Here is a 12,382-nt window from a genome sequence, read left to right on the forward strand (position 1 = left end):
GTAACGGGGCAACACCGTGACTACACCCCACCCTTCTGCTTTGCTTGAGAATTAAAAAAAAGATCACGCGCAGATTGTATATTATTGTTTGTCAAACAGTCTTTAAACTTGACTTTTTGCAATTGATTTCAATATATCTACCTCTAGCTCCTAAACGGTTAAAGATACGGCAAATCGGAGGGTTTTCTCGGGCTCAGACTGTGCTGTTTTGGGGGGGTACTTCCTCTGACATTTTACGATTGGACGCCTCCTTGTACGTCTTCATGTGCAACGTGGTCATTGGAATGCAGAAGAATGAAAGGAAGAAGCAAAACAGAAAAAACTATGCTTTATTATGGTGACTTTAGTTTTCTTGTCCCCTGTATTCTTCAGAATTTCGGCTTTACCGGAATGCTTTATTGACATTTGAGGAAGTTACCTTGCTGACGACGTCTTAACCTCCTTGGTGGTTCCGCATCGTCTGATTCAGATTCACTACTGTCTTGGTTATCATTTTCACGAATCCCGAGTCTTCGGGCTCGCTCCAGACACCTATACTTTCCTGTCTTGGAATTCATTTGATTAATCAGCATTAAAACTTTTTATTATTTAAACAAGCAGGCCCGCCCTTCCGCCAAACGAAGTTGCCAGCTCCGCTTCGCTCCGCCGGCAACTCCGTTCGGCAGGGGCCGGGCCTGCTTGGTCTGCCGGCGGCGATGGTCGGGCCTGCGGCCCGACCATTTCTGTCACGCGATTTGCTGAAAAACATGATCGAATGATGTAGCGGGCCTTGGGCCCGCTTAAATCCGTCATCTTTGAGTTTGCCCCAAATACTTGAGGAAGGGATGTAACGGTGAAGCACCGCGACTACAACCCACCCTTCTGCTTAGAAAACGTCTTTTGGGGGTGGGGGAAAGTTTCCTTTCTATTTTGCGGATTTTAGGCCTTTTTCTACATCTCATTGTTCACTATGGCAATTTTTAGCTTATTTTCGTCTAAAAGGACCCTCTAGCGCGTAAACGATTACAGGTAGAGCAAAATGGACAAAATTTTCACCCACAGGGCTGTACTTTGACGAATTACCCCTTAGGAGACCATCCAATATTTTCGAAAATTAATAAATTTATTTTTGGGCCACTTTTGTGAGAGAAACTCACTCTAGCGCCCAAACGGTGAGAGATAGAGCAAAACGGACGAAATTTTCGCCCAAAGGGCTCTACTTTCACAAGTTTCCCCTTAGGAGATGAAAAACATTTTTCCCATCTTTTTTGGCCTTTTCTATGCCGAGGCGTCGAGCTTCTGCCATCAGGGGATGATCCCTTTCCACGGGAACATTTGCCAAATACCAGGAACAAAATAAAAAGGATTTAAAGTAGGCGTCTGACTGCGCGTCCACCTCGCTCCTTTTCTCATACTGTTGCCAAACTACTCGTCCAATCACAAATCTGAGGGCAGCGCCGGAAAGTGCATGAAATTTCCTACATGGTGAGTAAATTTTTTAATTTTAAAAGTGTCGATTCAAAAATTAAAAACAGCATCAAACTTGGAATCGTGGATCAATTTTTGAAAAACAGCATTCAAAAAATACGTCGAAACACAAAGAAGACATACGCCAAAAAAAAAACAGGGAGGTGTGTTTTAATTTTTCCGAGAAATCAGAAATTTAATGACTTTCAGCGTGGCGCGGCCGCCTTCTGCTCGTCCGCCATGACGCGAGCACCCGTAGACAAACTTGTGCTTCGTAATAGACATCTTCTTATGACTTTGTTATATTTTTAACATAGTTATAAGTTGATTTTACGAGGTTAGTCTCTTCCTGTACTCCCTTTTCCATCGTTTAATCGAAGTTGAAATGACAAGTTTGAGGTTATGTTGTCTACTGTGTTTACCAAACAGATAGCCTCTCGCACAAGCCTCTGCAGCTCGCCGAGCAAAAGGCGGGGGCATATCCTCAAAGTTGTTTTCGTATTTTGGTCCGATTAACCTACCTGTAAAGTTTGAACGCGATCTGTGACCTCGCCCGTTTCTGATTTGATCACTTGAGAAAGAATCACCCTGGAGTGGACCCTACAGCATTTGGAGTCTGCAGTCACAGAACCCCTCAGGGCCTGCTGCATGGGCTCATAGAAAGGCCAGGACAGGACGACACTGTCGCCACCAATGTTGTCCACCTGAGCTTTAGAGTCAAAGTACAAGCTCAAGCTCAAGGCAACAGCCAGTGCAGCAGCCACTTCCTCCCAGAGAGGGGCGTGGCGAACGGCCCTTTCAAATAAATGTTTTCGGTTGTCATATTCAAAAATCAACATCATTGTGGCATCAGGAGTAAAGCTGGCACCTGAAAATGAAAGCATCTCTTAGAAACACCATATCTATATCACAAACATGTCACCAACAATCAAATAATTATACTTACGGCCATGGGAATCCTTCACTACAGCATAGTCTCCTGTAAATTTTTTATTATCCATGAGCTGCGCAACCAGATCAACAAGCAGGCCCGCCCTTCCGTCAAACGGAGTTGCCAGCTCCACATCGCTGCGCCGGCAACTCCGTTCGGCAGGGGCCGGGCCTGCTTGGCCTGCCGGCGGTGATGTCAGTCTCGCGATTTACCGAAGTGCATAATCAAATAAATAACGTGACCGGTAAATCACTTTGCATATTCGAGTAAACTAACGCGTCCGGTGGGGGGCCTGCGGCCCTAGAAATTTGCTCCGTGTACATGACAAAAGACTGTAACGGGGCAACACCGTGACTACACCCCACCCTTCTGCTTTGCTTAAGAATTAAAAAAAAGATCACGCGCAGATTGTATATTATTGTTTGTCAAACAGTCTTTGAACTCGACTTTTTGCAATTGTTTTCAATATATCTACCTCTAGCTCCTAAACGGTTAAAGATACGGCAAATCGGAGGGTACTTTCGGACTCAGACTGTGCTGTTTTGGGGGGTACTTCCTCTGACATTTTACGATTGGACGCCTCCTTGTACGTCTTCATGTGCAACGTGGTCATTTTCACCGTATTTTCGTCGTAAAAACCTCTCTAGCGCCCTAACGGTGCAAGATAGAGGCAAACGGACGAAATTTTAGGCTAAAAGAGTCGACTTTCACGAGTTACCCCTTAGGGGACAATAAAGAAAATTGATTTTCTACTTTTTAGACCAACCCCTTTTTTCTTTTTTACCCCCTTTCACCCCCCTTAGGGGTGGTTGCTAGGATTTGCACCAGGCGTTTCGTTGTACAGGAGTGACCCCTAAGATACCCTGAAATTTGTAGACCTCTAGCTCATCTCCTTCCTCTTACACGGACGACGGACAGACAGACGGACGGACACGAGAGCGGTTGCATAATCCCGCTTTAATGCTTTTTTAAAAGCAGAAGGGCGGGCTAAAAAACCGCCAATCGGTTTGGTTGCGTGCCTTCCGTAAAACATAATATTTAACCAAGTTAGCTCGCTTTTTTGTGATAATCTCTGGAGTAAAAGCAATTAAAGCATTGCCCCTTTAGCGGGGCCAGGATTCCCTCCATCTGCGTCTTGGTTATATCTACTCTTTTCCCAGTAAAATTTATATATCCTTTGCTCATATTAAGTTCCTTCAATAATGCCTCAACGGCATCATCGTCATCAGGAGAAATATGGTTAGCAGCTGTCTTGCTTATATTGGGTTGGTGGTTGGTGGAATGTAACATTATCACCCCCAAAAGAGATAGATTGGAGGCATAATAGCTCGGAGACACGGCTGGACGGCTGGACAGAACCAACGGAAAAAGGGCATTACAGTGGCCACTCGCATAGCCGCGCCTCTCATAGCTGCGCTAAGCTCTACTAGCCTGACACCACTGCTCACCGCCATACACTGCTGGTGTGGATTGTGATTGTTCTCTGATTACTGTTCAACAGCTTTGCAGCTAAATAACACGTACAGCACTGTAGCTTAATCCTTCGGCCAGCCATTTAGCGGAGATGTGTCCCTCGCATAGCCGCGCCGGCCTACAGAGGAGAACCGTGCGGCGCGGCTATGCGAGTGGCCATTGTTAATCAAGTTTTGTCTCCTTTTAGTAGACCGCTTTTTGCTTTGTTAGGGTTCCCCTGATAACTGTGTTGCTACGCTCTGCCACTCTCGGCAAGGCCTACATATGACTATGTAACCTAATTTAAAGCACACTAACTGAAAATGAAAACTATATCATCTGCTGCCACGTTAGCGCAAGCTTAGGTTTTCTGCTACCTTTTTGCTTGTTGTTGTGCCTATTCACACTGCTAGAACACTCGAAGACACCCAGCATATACAACTACTATTTGCACTAACGGTACATCGCGGTGTACCGAACACGCGTTAGGACCCCTGGATATACCCACAGCTACACGACGACAGAACTGGAACCAGCCGTGAGCCGTCAGCTCAACCCTCAGATTGTTGGGGTAGGCTTTGGCTGTGGTCACTTGCTGTGACGTCACTTACCGTTGTGTTCTTTCGAGTTATCATGAACTCAGATTACTCTTTTTCTAATATTTTAAACAAATATTTCTACATATTTTTCATGGTTTTGATTTGATTTTTCTACATACTATATTGAGAAAATAAGAAAGAAAATATGTTCAGTCATGGTTCAGTAAGTCTGTCCCTTTCTGACCGGCTCGCGAGATTTACATCTGAGAACGCACCCAGTTAGCTTTTAAAGCGAAAAGCCTCGAGTCCTCAAGAAGTTTCACTTTGTCGTTTGAGTGAGTCCGAGCAGTTATTATTGTGGTTGTGCAAGTGGAGCGAACCGCAGAAGCAGTGTCTTGATTTACGCTCGTAATGGCGTCGGCTCGTGTGCAGGCGTTTTGGATGGACGACAAAAAGACCAGCATCGTTGATCTTGCATGTGTGCCGGAGGAGGATCGTGATCCCGGCAAAATTGCGGAGGTTAAGTGGACCAACCCGTCTTATCCCGATCAGATTATCAAATTGGAAGTGAGTACTGGTTGGGTTCTTTTGTAAATTGTGTGAATTTGTCTTGTCTGGCCGCCGACGCCATAACCTGTACTTCAGTGCAATGCAGTTCTACATACTTTGCACATGCTTATGTATCCTAACCTGTGCCTTCATATCAATAGTTCAGTTCAATGTGCGCAGCCTAGTTTTAATGCACTTTTTCATGGTTAGGCGCTGCTCGCCGTCCCTAACCTACATTAGTTAAATATATTTCTCAATTTGGTTTTTGAAATGTAACTAAGGCGGTTTTTTTTGGAGAAAGTATGAAGAACCTTGAGCAAGCTGAGGCGTACCTAATACCTCCACTGCACTTGTCCAAAATACCTGCCTAATTCTGGCCAAAAAACTTTCTGGCCGGAAAAAAAACCCTCGAAAACTCCAGAAAAAATACTAAACACCAGAGACGGTCCCACAAAGTCAAAAAACATTAACGGACTCCAAAAATCAGTTTTAACTACAAGGGCTACCAACCTACGGGCCGCCAAAGTCGAAAATTCGCTATTTAAGAAGCAAATTTCTATCCAGAGACTGAACCCTGCTGGTTAAGACTTCCAGATTTTTACCACACGTTCCTTTTGGGTCCTTTGACTTATACCCTGTGATCGCCGAAGTTTTAACCAGCAAGAGAGCCAACCTACGGGCCGCCAAATTCAGAAATTCGCTAAATTTGGCACAAATATCTATCCAGTGACAAAACCCTGCTGGTTTAAACTTCCAGATTTTCTCCACACGTTCGTTTTGGGCCCTGTGATCGCCGAAGTTTTAACACGTTGGGGCCAGCTTGACCACATTGTGGTCATAGCGAACTATCCCTACCGACGACGTGTCCACAATGTGGGCATTTTTTGTTCAATGTTCAAAGATTTTCAGAAAATCAGGGAATTGGGCTAGAGGGCTACTCTCTTCGGCTTTTGGTAGAAGAAACCTTCCAGAATTCCAGGCTTTTCCAGGTTACAGGTCAGACGGCTCCTTCAGCCCCTACCAAGGCAATGACCACAATGTGGACCCGGGCGGAAGGATCACGAGATGAATTGTAGTTGAAACTGTAGTGGACGAACTGCAGTCAGGAAACTGTAGTCCGTCCCCAGTCCAACTAGGCATTACCAGCCTATTCGGTTTACATACCGGAAAGCACTTGTCGAGTGTCTCTGAGGCACAGCCTTGCTGCAACTGCACTGTAATCCACGTTTCGGCTTCTGTACCGTCATCCAAACTACAGTTTCAACAACAGTTCCACCACAGTCCTCGAGCGCAACTCCCTGCTACATCTGTAGATTGCAGTTCTCACTCGTCCGTAACTATGACCGCAAACAGCTTGCGCACCTGCAACCGCAGACTGTCCTGAGGTCTGTACTTCCCACTGTGCTGCAACCATTACAGCGCCTGCAAAAGCGACAGTAGGCAACTTGTCAGACGAACTGACGTACTGGTAGTCTGCCCGCAAGGCGCCACCAGACTTACTGCCAATTGGCCATTAATGGGGCCGGAGGGGCGTGAGGCTAAGGGGTAGCACACTCCCCGCTCCCCTCTCAAAACCCCTTCCCCCATGCACCCCCTCCTTCGCTCCGCACTCCGAGAGTGGTATTTGTTGTTCACGCTCGTTCCGGGCCTCCCTAAAATGAGTACCACAAGAAGTACCGGGTGTAACTGAGAATGCGCAACAGTGTTGCGGGTTTGCCTACCCAGTTAGCCCGTAAGGCGCCATGGCCCCTGCAGCCGCGGGTATCCCGCAACACTGTTGCGCATTCCCAGTTACACCCGGTACAGCTGGGCTGGTGGGGCTGCCCCAAAGTGGCGTGGCGTGGCCGTGTTGTGCCCCCCCCCCTCCCCTCCCCACTTCGGTTTTACCGTTCACCCTTCGCCACTGCTGGGCATTCCCGTATGCGCTCGGGGCTTGTGGACTTTACCACTTTGTGCAAGGAAGTTGTCGAGTGCAGACCTCTACCTTTACGCCGTGTGCTAGTGCATCAATATGTTCTACGAGCCGTGGTTCCTGTGCTGCTCTATGCGCTCCGACGAGTATTATGTTGTGCCGCGTCGTGCCATTGTCGACCGTGAAGTTGAGGACTGCCAAAGTATGATGGATTTCAAGGGGCATCCCTTACTCCAGGATCCTGTTGGGGATTTTCTTGATGTGCTTGTAGATTTAGGGGCCGAGGACGTCCATCTATTGTCGTCCCCTGGGCACCCCGGGGGTAAGACTGATCGGACGTTGTGTCGTGTGATGTACGTCTCGTGTAAGTTCTGGTTGGCGTCGTCCCTCGCCTGCTCCCCACTTTGTTTACCGTTTGCTGTACTAACTTGTATGTTTTTTCATGCACAGGTGATCGTGCGGAGGTGAAGGACATCTTCCATACATGCCTGACTTTGGCCCTGAGCAGCACCCATCCTAAGACTGATGACCCGAAATTCATAAGCAGGTGGCTCAAACGAAAGGTGCGCTACACATACTTTTAACGAATACACTGTGAGTCTTAACGTGCATCCGTCAATTATGTGCTCTCATGTCTATACAGGACCAGGATGACGTTGCCAAAGCATTGGCCAAGAAGAAGGGCATCACGGGGTGGATGGGGCAGGTCACACATTGGCTGCGGCGTTCTGAGGGAGAAGTCCTGTACTACCATCCAGACGACAAAGAAGTTTTCGAAAAGTGGCTAGTTCCAACACAGCACACCCCAGAGAAGCTGTATTACTCCTCGCCTCATCTAAAGGATAGGTCCAGGGTGCGACTGCTGAAGTTTTAGGGTGAGTTTAAATGATCAGGCTGTCCCGTGTGGTGTGTGACACCTTTTGTTTTATCTTATTTCTGATTTTCTATTTTCTATATTTTCTCTTCACTGTTTCAGATAATATGGGTGCGGTGGGAACAGGAATACCAGTTAAAAATAGTTGTATTTATTTCATTTTATAATTGCTGTTATATTTGTAAATAAGACTCGTAGGAAGGTAAAAGAAAACATTGCGATGACAAGAGAAAGCACAAAATGATTTGTAATGAATAATGTCATACATAAAACATTAACATACAAATGGAAGGTTTTTGAACATCTGAATTGTTGTCCTCAACGTCAACAGTTGTATTTCAACTACTGTCACATTCGAGACAAAACTAAGAACATTTTAAAGGACTAAAATTTTAGAAGATCATAACGTGAAGCAGTCCTTATTGTTATAGCTATCTGTCAAGTTTGGTGGTACGTTTTCTTCTCAAACCTGTGATACATTACTGCCCCTATAGTAGATAAAGCAAATGAGATAATTCGAGGTGAAATAGACCAGAATCATACACCTCTCAGAAACTCAGTTAATGTTTTAAACTGATAAGCTTAATTGTACCACAGATGGCTTCTCTTGGTAAGCTATAAAAGTGGAGAAAATGTCCTACACATATTGTTTGTATAAACAGTTCAAACTTTTTTATGTTTAACAAGACTTAACTTTAATCAACAAAACAAGTCTTAGACAATATTCATGCTATTTGTAAACAAATGTGTTCCACACATTTTATAAATACTATTCTGATAAATTAAATTCCCTTCAAATTAAGTTTCTTACCTCAACATTTCCATTTTTAATACATTGATACAAGCAATTCTTAAACTGTCACCTGAATGTGAATTTAAATTAAACGACATCAGTTTACTATCAATCTTAGACACTGGAAAGCACCTTCTCATTCCTTCTACCGTGTCTTGTAAAACCATTATATGAGGTAGAGTAATATCGCACAATTTCTTTTGGCGACAGATTTCTATAATGTTCCCTAAAACAAAACATTCATTTTCAAAAACAACAAAAGAGTCAATGACAAATACCTCATCAGTAGTGAGGAGTACAACACTATTATTTTGTTTAGTCACTCTAGAATAATTACAAGAGTGATAAACTTCATTGTTAAGGAGACAGCGGTCATAAGATAAAAATGTCGAGTTTCCTGTGCACTCAACACCTGCCCTCCGCAGTGCTGCGAATGACTCTAGGGGAAGAGGACCAGACCGTGGTATGCCCAATAAAGCAGCGTCTCCTATTGTCAGATTGGGGAGAGCATATTGTCGACCAGACAGCACATTTTTTAAATACTCCTGCTGTGCATCTGTCATTGATTCTCCCACATCCTCTTCTAACTTTCTCAAAGCAATCTTTTTTTGCATTGCCTTACAAATTTGCTGGTTGGCACCATTACTGCTCTTCACAGCTTGTTTTATCTCGGCATTAAAACTTTCAAATATAAATGCAGAATGAGCCCAAGGTGGGCCAAAATCAGCTACACTGGCTCCTATATGAGTAAGAAGGTGTACACTGATAGTTACATGGTGCTTACCGTACAAATGGTCTATCCCACTTACAAAATATGACAAATAACGACTGGCATAAACCAAGTCACTTTTAGCAATGGAATTCTGCATGATGAGAGCAATTCCATGAACTAATAGGCCCCAGTGATTTAAAAATCTTGCCGGTAGTATGCCTTTTAAAACTGGAATACTATAATCTACAACCCAGTGAAACCATTCGTGACCACGGTAGTCAGATCTGTCTTTCAAAGATCTAGGGTTCCTGGAGACATCTGAAGTGGGTGTAATTTGAAGCAGTCTTGCATTTACCTCAGCAAATTTTGTAGATATACTGAATGGTTTCTTACTCCATTTTTCTAAAAACCATAGATGTGCAAAGCGTTTTGCTACATTTACCAATGCGTGAAATAAATCCAAGTCTAGGCAACGGGCCATGTCAAAGTTCTTCAGCTGAGATAAAACAGAAACACCTGTGATGCCTCTTTGAGGCTTGCGCGACATCTCTGCAGCTATTGCCATTTGCATCACGTGATTGTGAGTCCTCAAAGGATATTCCCTCTCAAATGTGGAATACGATCGGGTATGTCCTTTCTGGTACCTCATCCAAAATCCAGGGTGAAGGCAGAGACCACAACCATACCGCCCTGTATTTAACAATGTATACATTAGTAATTGATGAGCAAGTAATTAACTTAGATTTAAGAAGTGTGTATTGCGTTACATGAAAACTCACCATTAAATTGCGTTGAATTTCTAAGGAGTGGTCTGGCAATTGTGTCAGCTATTCCCATCAAAACTTTTATTTTAAAATGGCACACAGAACCATCTTTTTCGAAAGATATTCCCCTTTCCTCCAAGGACACACATTCCTCAACAAAAGGTTTAAGATACTCATGGCAATTAGGCTTCTTCAGGTTGAGCCATAAACTTATAAGAAAGATGTGTTTCCGCCGTGATGGCAAAGGCAATTCATTCAAGCATGCAAGGACAGGCCAAGCTGATTTCTTGCTCGTAGTAGCAATCTGAAACAGATATTTTGTCATTAAAACTAAAAGAAATTTATACTATTTCATTCAGCATATGAAAGGGTTAATTAATTTACTAGCCTGGACACCATCCACAAAAAAAGTTATGGTAAGAGTATTCTCGCTGACATGCGTTCTGTAATGTTTTCCATCATAAATGTCTTCATAATTACACTGATAGATTTTATTACGATCTTGAGGTTTTAAAATGTCCACAGAATGATGTTTTAGGAGTGCTTCCAGCTGTTCTTTCAGCGACATGTATAAGAATATGTTTCCCTTCTTCTTGTTTTCTGAAGTGCTGGTAATCTCTTCACAAGTTGCACATTCGAATGTGCTATGGTTGACTCTACCAATGTACTTTCCACAGGGGCACATATGATGTTCGTTGAGGGAACACGAGTACTCTTCAATAGTTCTCTTGATAATGTGTTTTGACGGGACATATATATCCTGTCCTGACAAAACGCCAGCCAGATTCATGATGTCTTCCGCAGCTGGGTATGTCAAGTTGTGGCGTGTCATTGTAGCCAAAAGCATCAAAATATGAGCTCTCTGGTCTACAGACATAAAAAGACTAGGAAATTCAGCTGATGTCTCATCAAAACTTTCATCTGCATCATCATCAGGTGGAGATTCACTTTCAGTGACATCCACAACATCTTCCTCGTCCTCCACTTCATCTAGTCTAAGTACAAAGGAGTCCTGAGAACAATAAGAGAGGAAATATTAAAAAAATATATTCTATTGACCAAGTACTTTCTTTTCACATCACATTACACTACCTCACTGTTTGTATCATCCGGAATCTCTTCTCCTTCAGCAGCATCATTATCACCCTCAGAAACGAGATAAAAACCATCCTCCTCGTGAAGCTAGGAACAGAATTAACGCATAGTATTAGAGAGTTTTTTAATTGTGCTACTCAGGGGAGTTGCTGGCTGCTGGTTAAGTACTAATGCATATGAAAATTAACATGGTTTCACAAACTTGTTATTTCTCACCTCTACGTGAAGGAAGTTTTCTAAAAGGTGTGTGCCATTTGACGGAAGTTGCTCTGGGGATGAAGCTTCAATAAAAGACGGCAGTGCAGATGGTGATTCACTTTCAGTGATATCCACAACATCAGGTTGTGGTCCAGATGAGGGAACTCTTTCCCAAGATTGTTCAGGTGAAGGAGCATTAATATGTGAATGAATTTCAGTGGATACAGCAGCTGTGCTCAAAGTAGGAGCTGCATTTAGAGCAAGCAGCCTATGCGCTGGCAAGGGATCTTTGCGGGGTGTTGGTTTTGATCTTTTAATAAGCTCATTTAGTGGATGTCTATGGCAAGAAAAAGAAAAACATTTAACATAGCGGACTAAAGCGGACTAAAGCCACTCACTATAAGTTTTGATCAAAACAGACAAATTACTCACCGATTTAACTTCTTCCTAACTTGTTTTGAAGGTTTTGAAGCACTCTTTCGGGAGTGCAAAGTGCTTCTAGGGATTCGCTGATCAGAACGAATAGTCCACTGTAAATATGGTCCTCTAGACCCTCTTCGGGAAACGGGTGTTTTAAGTGATGCCGTTGCTTTAATCTTCAATGCAAACCACAGCAAAAACCAAAAACACAATTAACCACTTCGCTTTGTTTACGGTTGTGGTCTGTCGTCTGCCAACCCTAAAGCCTAGCACTACATTCTTGTTGTTCCTCTTGAATTCTGGCTGCCCGATAGTCCCTCACAGCCAGGGTTTCTACCCAAAATTTACTGCTTGCAGCGTAACTTATTAATTAAAGAAAATGCGTTCGGTACGTTTGTTGTTTATAACAAAATAAAAAATTGCAATGCATTTCGGCTTTATTAAAACTACGCTGGTAGTAGATTGATGTTTTTCTGTCGGAATACAGTTTTGACTATAGTGATACATACTTTTGACTTCAGTTGGTGGGTATGAAAAATATAAAATGACTTCCCCGGCCACCCGACAACATTGTCTGAGTTACTTGTTGCTTGCGCTCGTGCTCTGTTCTCTGTGTTTGACTGCGTTAGTCTCTGCTCTGTTTTGTGTCGTGTCGTGTCGTTTCGTTTCTTGTCGTGTCGTGTCTAAGTTCTGTGTT

At 43.6% G+C, this 12,382-nt stretch overlaps 1 protein-coding gene across 1 annotated transcript; it reads left to right on the forward strand.

Moving 5' to 3' along the window:
• The first annotated feature begins 6,609 nt into the window (after positions 1-6,609).
• LOC127750837 (uncharacterized) lies at positions 6,610-11,327 on the forward strand. The gene is made up of 4 exons (XM_052273383.1): positions 6,610-7,193; positions 7,280-7,392; positions 7,473-7,704; positions 7,806-11,327. Exons 1-3 carry the CDS (start codon positions 6,929-6,931, stop codon positions 7,701-7,703), a joined length of 609 nt encoding a protein of 202 aa, XP_052129343.1. The 5' UTR covers positions 6,610-6,928; the 3' UTR covers position 7,704; positions 7,806-11,327.
• Positions 11,328-12,382: the final 1,055 nt, after the last annotated feature.

Source organism: Frankliniella occidentalis, unplaced genomic scaffold (assembly GCF_000697945.3).
Source record: "Frankliniella occidentalis isolate FOCC.00 unplaced genomic scaffold, Focc_3.1 Scaffold267, whole genome shotgun sequence".
Classification (NCBI taxonomy): Eukaryota; Metazoa; Arthropoda; class Insecta; order Thysanoptera; family Thripidae; genus Frankliniella; species Frankliniella occidentalis.

Bases quoted from the DNA above. Each gene is read 5' to 3' on its own strand.
- LOC127750837 (XM_052273383.1), top strand. From the start codon at position 6,929: ATGTTCTACGAGCCGTGGTTCCTGTGCTGCTCTATGCGCTCCGACGAG. The intron at 7,194-7,279 runs GTAAGTTCTGGT...TTTCATGCACAG, and splicing joins TCGTGTGATGTACGTCTCGT to GTGATCGTGCGGAGGTGAAG. The intron at 7,393-7,472 runs GTGCGCTACACA...ATGTCTATACAG, and splicing joins GCAGGTGGCTCAAACGAAAG to GACCAGGATGACGTTGCCAA.